We start from the raw sequence: 13,432 nt of genomic DNA, 5'->3' as shown, positions 1-13,432 counted from the left end.
TGTTTAACTTAAACGATGATGTCACCTACTTTGAAAATCAAACACATAGATACATATCTATTCAAAAAGGGAACAGTTTGAAAAGTAAAATTTGTGGAAAACTTTGTGAAAAAAGGTAATAAAAAAGGGTGTTTGTAGGATACATTTATGCAAACATTTGTCTTCAATTAATAATAAAAAAGAGATGGTGATAAGTAACTTTTACTTAAAGTAGATTTTCAGTGAGTTGGATTTTACTTTCATTTGAGTGCATTTTAAAGGGCTACTTTAACTTTGACTTCAGGGAGATTTTAATAAAGAAGGGTATTTTCACTTGTAAGAATATTTTGGCTGTCTTTATGCCTCTGACTGAGGGTCGTTTGAGGTCTGTGGAGATGATGTGAAAGGCTGATGGTAGTACTCTAAGATCTGCTAGTCTGATGATTCAGGAGGCACATGATCAGCTCATGTGCAAGGGGGGAAGTTATAAAGAATTAAAAAAAATCTGTTTAAACTAATTTTCGGAGGAGAATGCTGACACTCAGTCTGTTGTTCAGTTTTTGCTTCTATTGTCAAGTTTTTGCTTTGTGAGGTTATAAGCAGGTGGAATGGTGAAAAGTTATTGAATAAAATAGAGAATAAAACAAGATAAAAATAGAAATATAAAACAGAGAAACAATATCATCTGCAAAGCCAAAGTGTTTGTGAAAAAATGAATGGTGTGTTAAAAATTTGTATTGTTAAAAATCTGCCAATTGAGAGACTGCATGGATAAAGGGGGGACATTGAAATATGTTAATCATACATCAGGATCATGTGAAAATATGAAATAAAATGATTATATTTTTCATGTTTTTCTTGTGCAAAGATACTGGTTTGTGATTTCTCTCCCTAGGATAGTATTTGGGGAGACCAGTGTGAGAGTGATGGACTGTCCAGAGATTCCTTCTGCCTAAAGGACGTGAACATTCAAATGCAGGCGAGTGGAGGATATCCTGATGGACAGTGGACTTGAATGAACAATCTTTGAAGTCCTATGGAAGAAGTTGATACTCCGAAAATGTGTTCAAAGTCAGGCTTTTTAGATTTTATTTCTGAGTTTCTTAATGTATGCATTTTTATATTATCAGAAAATTCAAAAGAATACATTCATCATCGAGTTCAACAGAACTGATTAAATACAAATCAGTATCTTTTACAAAACAGTTACGCTTTCTGTTTGAATCCCAATATAATAAATGATTCTGTCACGTTCCAACAGAAAGATCTGAGGGTTAGACGGGTCATAAACATGGACCTTAGATATGAGCACAGTGAAGGAACGCTCTTCAGCCCACCACACTCACACCTGGTTCACCAGATTTCAAACTTCTTGGTTTTCTCAAAGGGTGCTTGGATTACAATGTTGTTCCTGAAGATTCTAGAAAACAGAGAAAGGAGAGCAAACATCACTCATTCAGCCAGAACCCTAAGTTTCAGTGTATATCAAAATAAGCTAGAACAATGATGAATGACTCATCTGTAAGAGTATGATGAGAAATGTCTTTATAAAGGAAAGGTGCTGTTATTAATGCATGCTCACCGCACAGTTTCGATGGAGGAGTTGTTGGAGATCAGTTCGAGCAACGTGGATGTTGAAGCATCGGTGATTTTATTGTGACTCAGGCTGTGAAATACACACAGAAAAAAGTGACGCGGTGATTTGTTTATCACACGTCATGTCTTTTCAGAGGATAACAATTGCTCTGCTCTGACCAACTCTGGTACATCTGACCTCCAGAGTCAATACATCAACAAAACCACTTTGGAAAACAAAATAGGGAGGTGCAACAGTCTGGAAATCAACATTTGTTTTCTCTTTTTATCAGCAAAGGTTGTGTGGTCACATCACTGGCTCTTTCTGAAACCTTACACCAACTGCACCCGTTGTATCCAAATATATTCCTTATATATTTTTACACTGTTGTCTTGTGAACTCACTCGAGGACGTGCACTTTGTGCAGATGTTCCTTGATTGTGAGCAGCAGCTGGTCGGTTAGCTGGCAGTGACTGAGGTCCAGCTCTGTCAGCCCTTCAGAGAAGTCCAGCATCCAGGCCAAAGCTCGACAGGCCTTCTGATCCAGTACAGTGTGACTGAGATCCAGCTCTCCACCCAGGGCTTTACACAAGGACCCTGCACGTCTCGTTGAGTTCCCCCTCAAAGGAAGCAGCCACAACAGCTGGAGCAGGACAACTTTATTGGCTCTAAACGGGAGAATCAGAGTGAAGGGCAGGCTGTTAGTGTACTGACATGAACAACAGAAACTCAAACTCTGGTCTTGGTCATTTTGTAGTCCCCACCCAACCCCAAACCTGAGGCGGACTCTGTCCAGGACAGGAAACAGCAGGTCCAGTCCACTGTCCTCCACCTCACAGTCCTGCAGATGGAGCTCTGTGTCCTGGCTGCTGTATCTCAGGATGATGGAGATGACGCTGCAGTCAGCGACCGTCAGTCTGAGAGTCTCACTCTGATCTTTCTCTGACAGCTCCACACAGGAGGAACAGGACAGATCTAACCTGTGCTGCAGAGCCCGGAGCAGACTGACTGCTGTCCTCTGCTGGTCATCAGAGGAAGCACAGCAGTAGACGAACTTCAGCAGCAGATTCCTGTCAACACTGTTAGGAACACTGATTAAAAAAAAGTAATTGTTAAACACATATTATCAGCATTTCTGTGAGGAACAAGCACTAACGTCCGACCTGAGTTGAGAAACGTTGTCCAGTGTGCACAGGATGGATTGGATTTCCCCTGTTGGTATGGATGTCCACAGGAAGTTCAGTTTCACTCCATCACTGTGTTTGAGGGTGAAGAGCAGAGCAGCACAGTCCTCTGAGTCCATCTCTTGGCAGGTCAGGTTGATCACGTGATCAAATGACCTGAGTAAGCTGGGGACAACTGAACTGGCACGAGTTGTATAGATCTCTCTGAGGGAAGTCAACGTAAAGCTGGGAGAAATCCTGAAAGCAAAAAAAAAAAAAATCCGGACTGAAAAAAGGCAGAAACGCTAAAAGAAATGTAGATTTATAAAAAATGACCTTTGATTTACCCTGCGTCTAATATTCCCCAACATGGGTCAGAGTTTACTTACACGTCCACATATTCTTCATCGAGTTTGTTTGAATTGATCAACACTTTTAAAGGGTGAGTGGCGTACATCCTTACAGGTCCAATTTTGTGAATAGTCCAAAAAAACACAAACCTTACACATGTGATCCTGTCCAGAAAGGGAAGCAGATGTGGGATGCTCTCTTGCAGGAAGCTGTTTTTCCTCAGGTTCACAGTTATGATCTGAGACGACTGCTGCAGAAGATGATGAAGAAGCTCCCAGTTCAGACAGAAGGGGGTCAAGTCTCCATTGACCTTTCTCAAGAAGCCCAAGGTCAAGTCCTCGTCCTGAGTTTGATAGAGGAGATCTAGTAGCTGCGGGGAAATCTTCTCCTGCAGCCTGTTGAAGAAAATTGTCAATATATCTTCAGAAGAGTGAATGATTATTACATTCTACGTGTTTTTTACACATTCTGTGATTATAAAGTTGAGGAAATATGTTTACTTGATTGTAAGAGGGCCATCATGACAGAGAAGTGAAATGAGACACCGAGCAGGGATGCAGGCCTCAGTTAGATCCAACTCTCTGACTTTCCAGTATCGCAGCAGAGATGCCAGACTACTCACAACCCTCAACAACACTTTCTCTGAAGGCCGGTCTGATTGAGAGTCAAGAGAAAGCTGCTCGGTAACAGTCAGACGGGGAACTCTCTGTCTTCTTACCCATCCAGACAGAAGCAAGGCCGCGCTGTTGGAAAGCCTAAGATAGAAACATTCAGAGAGAAAGCACAAGTTACATAAAGAATCTGGACATTTAACCCTCTATCGCACCCAAGCACATTCATGTGTTTTTGACTTTTTATTTCTAGCATATTTTATCCTTTTTTTCATGCATATTGTTGATGATTTATTCAAGGTTGTGCATTTGTGAGTGTTATACTCTTTTTTTCTTAAACAATATAGCATGAAACACTTTACTTACACAACCTTCACAATTAAATGTGCGCATTGAAAACCATTCAAATCACTATTTTTGATACTGCTTGAATATAAAGTATAAAACATGCATCTTCTCATTTCACTCCTTAATCTGAAGCCTGGGGCTTTAAGTGAGTGCTCTGAGGGATTTCCTTCTCGATGACTTCCTTTTTACCATATAAGGAAAATACATTGAAGTGCAAAGTTTGCATAAAGTGAAAATTTAACATTGAGGAAATAATAATAATGCATATGAATAAATATCGCTAAAAGGTTACATAACGTCAGTATTTTAAAAGGTGTATCACAGGGTTCAACTGAACAAGATGATGTTTTCAGAAAAAGAGGAATTAAAAATGCAAACCTCAGACTGTGTAGTCTTTTCGTGTGTCTAAATAGAAGTGATGCTTTTCTGACAGACATCATTCTGGGAGTGAGGATGAGATCCACGCTAGGACCACAGAGTCCAAGAACTTGTCCCACAGACTCGCAGGTGTTGCTGTGCAGCATTCCTGTTAACTGAAGGTTGAATCCGAGGAGCCGCAGCAGAGAAACCAACTGCTTAGCCTCATCTCGAGATCTGACAGACACCAATCTGCACACGACCTGGAAAAACTCTGGCTGACTGCAGCTAAAAAAGAAATATGTGGATGAAGTGTGAAAACAGCTGAGTTAAGTACGGGACAAATATTATGAACAAGCTCAGGTGCAATGTCTTTCATAATAATAAGATATTAAAAGAAAATCTTTTTAAGTATGATTCTATTCTCTTTGCATTAAAAAAAAACTATATAAAACTCTGCTGCTCGCTTACAGACAGAAACACAGCTCTTCTTTATTTAAACTCTATAATCCAGGTCTGCTCTAAGCTCGGCCAATGAAAGGCGTCTGATCCAACCTTCACAACAGGGTCCAAAGTCTCTTCTCATCTGTCGGAATGAAATATCAAACTCAATATGATCTGCAGAGTGAATAGCTATGACCTTCATGATGATGATGATGATGATGTTTAGGATGGATTTGATGCTGATCAGAGCTCCAGAACAGCTGTCAATGTTGCTGTTGACAACAAGACATTAACATGTCTGATTGTCTATGGTCACTTCCTATCAGCACCTGTGTGTCTGATTGGAATTGAAGCTGAAGATCAAATGTTTCTAAACTGTGACTAAATATAATTCTTGAAAACGTGTTGAGGACTCAGAAAGGTCAAAGACAGAGTTGTTTCTTAAAGTCTGTCTCAATAATTCATCATCAATGATCTCCACAGACTGAACCAGAGGATCACAAGTGTTGATCCGTTTATTGATTGATTTGTCTATTTCTGATCGTCTTTTTAATGTGCCACAGTACATTGTCATGACTACAACAAATGATCAACATGTAGGTACATATACAACGTACACCATTCTGCTGACTTCTTTTAAGTTAGATTAGTGTAAATGTCATGTTTTGGTTTGTTTGTGTCTCTTCCCCACGTGTGTGTGTTTTGTTTCCACGTCTGTCACTCCCTCTATGTGTCCCTAACCATCAATCAGTGTCCACAGGTGTGGCTCATCACAATCACCGGGTTACTTAAGCTGGCTCCAGCCGGGAGGCCACCGCCAGATTATTGTCGTTCCACAGTGGTTAGTAGCTCTCCGTGTTCTCTAGTGTTTTCAGTGCTCCAGTGATATTTCTTGTGTGATTCCCTGTCGTGTTTATTAACCTCCGTGTTCTCTTTCCTCTTAGTGTTCCCAGTCCTGCGTTCCTGTCCCCGTGTCCGTCGTCGTCTGTTTCGTCTCATCTGGCTTCTTCACGCGTGCCTTTGTACACCTCGTGTCACATAGTTTGTTGTTGCACATTTAGAGTCACATAGATTTTCATGCACACATAGTTGATTGTCACATTTAATAACTTGTACACATTTTCGAGTCACTTAGATTTCATGTTACACATTAGAGTCACTTATATTACTTGTATTCATTATCACCCGTGTTATAATAAATTGTTCCTTCGTTTCATTTTCAGTTTGTCTCGTGCTTTTGGTTCCGCATTATTCTAAACATAACAGTAAAGCTTTTCTCTGTTGACAGAGGCTACCCTCTATGGACTTGTTTTATCTGCTTTGAGACTCCTGAAGGGAGCCGTAATAAAACTATCTACATCCAGAGAGAAGGTGACAGACAGCAGGAACTGACTGGAGAACTGACTGTAATGATGGAAGGACTCTCAAGCCTGTTTTAGTCTCATAGTCCTTCATGTGGGAGCACAGATCCAGAAGGAACTCACACTGATATTCTTTAAAGACGTCCCATCCCTTCACATCACCAAAGGGGAATGTTTTATATGAGCACAGTGATGATAACAGCTGCAGTGTGTTCTCTCCTGTCTGCTGATCGCTCTCTGCTGCTGCACAGAACAGACGTCCACAGAACTCGACTCCTCTGTGAGACCAGTCAGAGAAACTGAAATGAAAGTAGAAAACTTTGTTCAGTCAGCATCAGAAAGGAGACATGAATCACTGACAGAGTGCATCTACTCAAAGCTGACAAATAAACACAAAGGAGCAGAACACACTTTGGTCATCTACACACAAATAATGATGCAATAAAGAAGATCAAATGTTTCTAAACTGTGACTAAATATAATTCTTGAAAACATGTTGCAGGACTCAGAAAGGTCAAAGACAGAGTTGTTTCTTAAAGTCTGTCTCAATAATTCATCATCAATGATCTCCACAGACTGAACCAGAGGATCACAAGTGTTGACCAGTTTCATTCTAAATCTTTAAAAACTTCAGTAAACAGTTGTTCAGCTAAATGAGGATTTCTGGGAGTATGTTATACATGTCAGCATCGTGTGTTGTTGGATAATTCAAGGTTACAGTGACAGGATTCAGATGGAGGAGAAAAACCTTAACAGATGTACACTGTGGTGTGAAGAGTCATTCATTTACCTGAGCTGTGAGATATGAGGCAGACACTGAAGGAAGCTCCTCACTTCACTCTCTTTACATGGACAGTTCTTCAACTTCACTGGAGTCTTCTTTGGTCGGAGTCTCAGCACTTCCAGGAGGATGGAGGTCTTTATCTCTGAGAGGTCAATGAACCAGACAGCAGGAACTGACTGAAAAAGCCGACCCAGTTTTGGAATATCTAAACCTCTTGTCTTGACGTGTTGATACAAATCAACAAAGAAGTAAAGCAAGTTAACAGAAAACAAAGAGACAAGTTTACACACGACATGGTGAAAGCTCTCTTCTTTGTAGCGTGCTGCTTGCAGGCATAAATCCAGTAACAGCTTCTTCTTTTTTCTCTCTAGAGTCCCATGGCCTGGCTCCTGGTCCTCCAGTCCTGGATCTTGGTGGGTCATCCTGAAGCTTCATGATAAACAGATACATACAAACAGATCTATGAATACACTAACATGGACTGTAAAAGTACTTTAATTACTTCAGTCCCGTGTCCACCTGGCGTTTTCTTCTGAGCCCCGGCGTCTTTTTTCAACTGTTCCCAGTTTGCAGAGAGTATTTGCAGCAGCAGGGGGCCAACTACAGAAAAAGCACAGCAATCGGCACCAACGCTCTTTGTAAAATATTTATTTAGTTTTTGTCTCCTACAGATCGTGTTGTGTACCCACATCCTCCTCTGTGTCTGAATGAAGCTGCGATAGCGCAGCCAGCCGTCATAGTTATTTGAGTCATCATCCAGGCATAGCAGTTTGTGATCACAGTGAAGGAAAGAAACAATCTCAAAAATAAAACACAGGCTAAGAAAAGAAAAGAAATGAAGCACTTTCATACAGCGGCCATTCTTAAGACAGTGTTGTCATGGAGACAAGACGCACGTGCAACGAGCACACGGCAAATGCTTTTCTATCTGAAAAAAAAGCAAGGTGGACACAGGTGCCTAAAGTCACTTTGAGTCTTTGAGTCGTCTTTAGAAATAATTCTGGATTTGGTTTTGCGTCTGTAAACAAATTAAATTATTCATGAAAGGATTAAAGGAAAAACAAGGTCATCATTTGATCAGGGGCTCCATTTTCTCACTGCATGTTAAGTTAGTTTGTTTAATTTATCCTACTCTTTGTAACACAAAAAATGGTTTTATTATTAAAGAGAAATATGTTTGTATGCTGGATTAAGAAAAAAAGCTCCACACCTGAGTGACCTGCTGTCCAGCAAAGCCTCCAGGAGGGACCCACACAGATTTGGGAAGGCAGTAGATTCTCTATTGTCCCAGTGAAGGCAGACATTTATCTTCATGGGATTATTCTGTATGAAATACGCTGCAATTTCAAACAGCTGTTTTTTACCCTGAACTGGAAGGTGCAGCTGATTTCCTTTAAGGCCGAATAAGCTGAAGTCGATCTTCTTTCCTTCATTGGAAAGAACAATTTTCAACAGCTGTTTGGGCAGAGGGTCCCCACTGTGAAAGAAAGAATCAGAGATCAGTTCCTCATTATAAAGAGAGAAAAACACTGTTCATTATTCCAACAACCATTTGTACTCGATACGATCAGGGGATCATTCTCTTCTTCAATCTGCTTTATAAGACATGCTGTACACTGAACATCAGTATGAAATGTTTAACACATACCACTGGACATTGATAAGGCATCCATATAGATGTCTCATTCCTTCTTCTGATACACAAACATCTTCAAGGTTCAGCTGTACTTTCTTCTTTGACTGAGCGACCACGTAGGCCACAGCACAGCAAAGATAGGAATCCAAACTCTCACCGCTGAGATCACGTTGGTAATCCAGTTTTTCCAGAAAGCTGGTGCACGCGTCAGGACACTGAGACTCAAACAAGCATGAGAACAGTATGTCCACATCAGGCCCAGTGTCCTCAGCAGGAGCCTCGTCATCCATACACTGGTCAGGTGAAAATGTGCTGATCATTTCTGTAAAGAACCAGTTAAAACCTCCCTAATCTGATCTGGACTCTTCAAGAGCCACACTGCTGCAAAAAACTCCTGCATTGTGTAATGGAGAAAAGCGTACGTTGTTGTCGTCTCAGTGGGAGCCACTTTGAGATCAAGTGATTTCAGGAAGGAAAGGACACAGCTGTCCTTGCAGTGCAGGTCGGCCAAGCTCACCGTTTTTTCTTCAGTTGCATGAAAAGCAGCCTCAGTCAAAGTCAGTAGATCCGCCCTCTTCTCCTCGATTAAGGCGTTGAGATTTTTCTTTTTTTTTGCCGCTGCTCGTTTGAAGACAAAAACGAACAATGTTGATGTATATTTCAGTCATACTGCCTGGCTGTGGAGAGTCTTCTGGAGTCTCAGACAACAAACAGACAGCCACCATCAGTGCGTACATCGGGACGTGGCACAGAGTGAACAACTCCAGGTTGCTGGAAACCTTTTGTTCCCTGCCAATCACAGAGAAGTATTTTTGAATGGTCTGCTCACTGAAGCCTTTCACTTCCACTCTGTAAAAGTCTCCGGAAAAGAAGTCTTTCTCGTCATCTGGTCTGCAGGTTATGATGACCTTGGCATTTGGTAGGAGGTCATTCTCTACAATTCTCTTCACCACTGAGGAAGAGAGATCTGTGATTCCATCAAAAACAACGGTCACTTTGTCAGAGTACTTCTTTATGTCCTGAAAGACTTCTTCTTTGTCTTCGTCTGGTTCACTGTATGCGCTGAAAAGAAGTTCCTCCAGGCTCATCCTATCTCTGATGAGGGATGTCTCCCTCATGTCAAAGTAAAACATGTAATCAAGTTCCCTGCTGTCTGTTTCTGCCCAGAGTTTTAACATTTCATGACTGAGTGCTGTCTTTCCAATTCCAGGCTTCCCAACGATGACTATGTTTTTAGATTTTTTCAGCAGGTCACTGGGGGAGATTTCTGGTCTGTCCTCAGGGATGTATTTCCTGAGCTTTTTGGGGCGAATCATTTTGCTCTTTTGCTTCTTAGCTTTCTTTATTTTGGATGAAGAAAGTCTTCCGTGTGTGTCTAGTACAAGTGGACTGTATGACAGATCGGGCATGTTGATTCCTTCAAACTGATTTTTGTTTCTCCTCCAAAATTCCTTGGATATTTTTTGTGCTTTTGACTTTAACTTTTCTTTGTATCTGTGGCACGATCTCAGGCCTGAAAAAGATTAAACACAGGGAAAGAGTTTATAAGTGTGTCATGCTCGCTAGTCACATATTTGTACATAGACAAATTTAGGTTCATTATCTTACATCATTTAGTATAAATCACAATTCTGCTTCAAAATACCTTGGGAGGAGTTTAGATCCATTTCTGTCGTCCTTGAAAGGGAAGCAGCTGATCATGAAGTGAAGGTCAAACTCTTTAGTCCCAGTTAAAGCTTCAGTCGTTCTCTCAGTGAGAGAAGATATCCTCCCAGAGGTCCTCCTGTGAATTGTGTCAATAACCTTCAGGAGTTTTTCGCAGGCTGCTTCCCCCTTCTTTATAACTGAGTCCAGTATTCTTCTTGATTTATCATAGTCATCTCTCTCTGCCTTTATTTTACTGACCTCTTCGTCACCGAAAACTCCATGGTCGTTTAAATTCTCCACAATCACAGAGACCCCGAGATTCTTTAATTCTCCCACAAGGTGGCATCTATTTTTATGGACTAGGAATGAAGCAGACTGTGCTGAACACGCCATTTGTCCTCACTTCTGCACACACACCCTCCTTCAATGATCTGTAGAACAAAAGACGAGGTAATACAAATGTAAATTTCCTCATGCATCTTCAGACAATGTTTATAGAATAGTTTCTTAATCAGTTGCTGTTGCAGGCTAGTTATTGATCTGTCCAATCATTCCAAACTCCATCTGCTGTTTGGTGCCAGTGGAGGGTGACTGTCCTGAGCATTAAAGAAACAAAAAAAGAACAAAGTAGGAGTGGTAACTAATAACTGCACTGATAGTTAATGGTACTTAGAACAAAATAGGTGTTTATTATTTAGCTTAATTATTAATATTACATTTAAAACATACTAAAAATAAAATAAAAAATATTATATATTTTTATTCTGACTATTCAGTATTGTATCAGTAAAAAACAACATTCATTTAAAAGATTATAAAAGGTTAGACTTTTACTGGGCTTGTCATGAGTTTCCCAGGGAGCAAAATCCAGATCAATAACCAGTGCACTACAGGTGGAGGAACGTTCATGTACTTATAGATTTGATGGGGGATGGACCTTCTGTCGTCATAAAAATACCTTAAGGAGCCAATATGGCTGCTGCAGAGCTAACATGAACTCTGCATCATGGGGTGCCTCCACAGTCTGACAGTAGACAGTCCCTACTTTCTGTGCTGTATACTTTTAGTACCCAATGATCAGTAGGTGCGCACAGTACGCTGATATTTGTTCCCACTTTGTCCGATTAGTTCTAAGTGGAAGTGGTTTAATTTGAAAGGTGCAGCATCCATCCTAGTTTTTATTTTATTTTAGCTTAATTTCAAGAAGAGTTATGTACATATACAGTGAGGTAGACTGAAAACTAGTAGCACTATGTACATCAAATAAAAGACAGATAAAATAATAAAATAATATACAGTATATACAGGGAGTTACTAATGAAAGACAGTAATTATATAAGTAATACGTGTACTGTATATCAAATTAAACCATAAAGACGCATACATGAATAAGAAATTCATTGTTTAAACATAGATCTCAGGGGAAAAGGTTTTATAATAATTGATTAAAGTTAATTCTCGCTAGTTTGTTTTGATTTGGAGGAGCAAGGGACCACACACACACACACACACACACACGCACACGCACGCACGCACGCACGCACGCGTCAATTTCGCACAGCATTGCATGTGTTGTGGGTTTCCTGAAAGGATGGATAAAAACCGGAAGTCACCATTACACAACGACGTCACTTCCTGTTGAGACAACGAAGCAGAAAATAAAAAACAAGAAACAGAACAAGACTCACAAAACAATAAAGAATCTACATGTAAATCACATGAAATCCTTTTCTGTTTATAGTCCTAACACTTACAGCAGTATATGGATCGTGTTGCTTCTCTATTGACTAACTTTTTGTTTGCAAAAAAAAAAAACATTCATGAGGGACTTAAGAACTCACGAAACGTTTAATATATCAAATAGGGCAAAACTAAAATTCTAACGTATGGTTTGAGAATGAAGCTTGTTTTCTCAACCGGTTTTACAAAATGTAACTTCTTTTTGCCAACAGCACAGTCTCTCCCTGCTGTAACTGCCATTCACAAAAAGAGCGACTCAAAATACACAGCTGTCAATCAGCGTCTTATATGACGTAAAACAGAGCACAGTGTAGGGGGATAATAAATAATGATCACAGCAGATTAAGGTTTGGAAAACATTATGTGACGAGTATGTTGACTTCACAGTTTGACATATATCCCACCTATAGGCCTACTGTAGCCAGTCAATTCAATTCAAAAAGCTTAATTTGTCCCTGAGGGGCATTTCACAGGCGCAAAGAGCAGTAAATGAACGACAGTGCAGCTATTCTAAACAAATAACCAAAGATAAAGTGTCAACAAAAGAATAAAGTGTCAAGATGCAGGTACAAAGTCAAAATACAAAATTAAAAAGTGTAGGAGCCATTTTGTGTTTATTGTTATTGGCATGTTATTTAGTTTCGATATTTCTTGTATATTATTTTCCACGAGGGACACTGAAGGCAAGGGGGTGTTTATATAGGAGCATAGGTGACAGGAAGGGGAGGAAACAGGTAGAGGGAGCACAAACAGTTCTCACCAGACCAGCACTCAGGTCAGACCAGCACTCATGTTACCACCAGCACTAAGAAAAACCAATGGAAAATGGTATGTTTTGTTCTCATTTTATCATCATCAATTCACTACAATAAACCGTCAAGTCAACAATAATTACAACTGGACTGTCATGATTCGCCTCTGCGTTAAAACTTCACCTCTGCCTGCCTGTTAATGGCAATCACATAAAAGGACGTACAAAATTGGAAAATTGCCATTACATATGTGTTTAGTCACTTTGAAATGAAGTGCGTTAGTAGTTGAAGGTTCATTTAATGATATGAACGAGTGATACCTTGCAGAGTCATATCCTTCTCTTCTTTCAGGTCCTTTGTCTCCTGCTGTGATCAGGAGAAGACTGCATTTGACCGTACTGGTTAAAAAAAAGTCTTCTGCCGTTTCTGTTCTAATTGTAGCTTGAATTTCCCTCGGGATCAATAAAGTATCTATCTAGTACTAAGTAGTGAACTCCATCTAAGTAAACTGAAGTACAACTAAGGGAATAATATACTTACATATTTTTTTACTTCATTTTAATACACAGTCATGTCTTTGCTTAAAATCGAGAATTTTTAGAACATTAAAGTGTTATTTTTTTTTCACCTGGGCTGAGAAAAATTAACTGGGATCTTCATTGGTTTCAAGTATGTGATCCAGG

At 40.0% G+C, this 13,432-nt stretch overlaps 2 protein-coding genes across 2 annotated transcripts; both read right to left on the bottom strand.

The window, feature by feature from the left end:
- Nucleotides 1-989: 989 nt before the first annotated feature.
- On the bottom strand, nucleotides 990-8,943 carry LOC306818495 (uncharacterized protein). The gene is made up of 11 exons (XM_079336111.1): nucleotides 8,623-8,943; nucleotides 8,185-8,451; nucleotides 6,981-7,403; nucleotides 4,407-4,673; nucleotides 3,570-3,824; nucleotides 3,219-3,464; nucleotides 2,719-2,976; nucleotides 2,332-2,646; nucleotides 1,960-2,223; nucleotides 1,562-1,645; nucleotides 990-1,399 (listed from the first exon to the last, which is right to left on the bottom strand). Exons 1-11 carry the CDS (start codon nucleotides 8,928-8,930, stop codon nucleotides 1,333-1,335), a joined length of 2,754 nt encoding a protein of 917 aa, XP_079192237.1. The 5' UTR covers nucleotides 8,931-8,943; the 3' UTR covers nucleotides 990-1,332.
- Nucleotides 8,944-8,962: 19 nt separating this feature from the next.
- On the bottom strand, nucleotides 8,963-10,354 carry LOC306818823 (protein NLRC5-like; the record flags this gene model as incomplete). The annotated part of the gene is given in 3 exon segments (XM_079336541.1): nucleotides 8,963-9,226; nucleotides 9,228-10,123; nucleotides 10,256-10,354. Coding segments are annotated over 3 exon segments (1,182 nt in total), but the record flags the coding sequence as incomplete, so codon positions are not given.
- Nucleotides 10,355-13,432: the final 3,078 nt, after the last annotated feature.

This window comes from Symphodus melops (assembly GCF_947650265.1).
Source record: "Symphodus melops genome assembly, chromosome: 23".
Classification (NCBI taxonomy): Eukaryota; Metazoa; Chordata; class Actinopteri; order Labriformes; family Labridae; genus Symphodus; species Symphodus melops.
The sequence above is the reverse complement of the archived record's forward strand: the minus strand, read 5'-3'. Positions and strand labels throughout refer to the sequence as shown.

Excerpts from the sequence above, each read along its gene's own strand:
- LOC306818495 (XM_079336111.1), bottom strand. The coding sequence starts at position 8,930 with ATGATCAGCACATTTTCACCTGACCAGTGTATGGATGACGAGGCTCCT. Across the intron at positions 3,465-3,569 it reads GATGGCCCTCTTACAATCAA|GCTGCAGGAGAAGATTTCCC; the intron begins GTAAACATATTT and ends TTTCTTCAACAG. Across the intron at positions 2,977-3,218 it reads GACAGGATCACATGTGTAAG|GATTTCTCCCAGCTTTACGT; the intron begins GTTTGTGTTTTT and ends TTTTGCTTTCAG.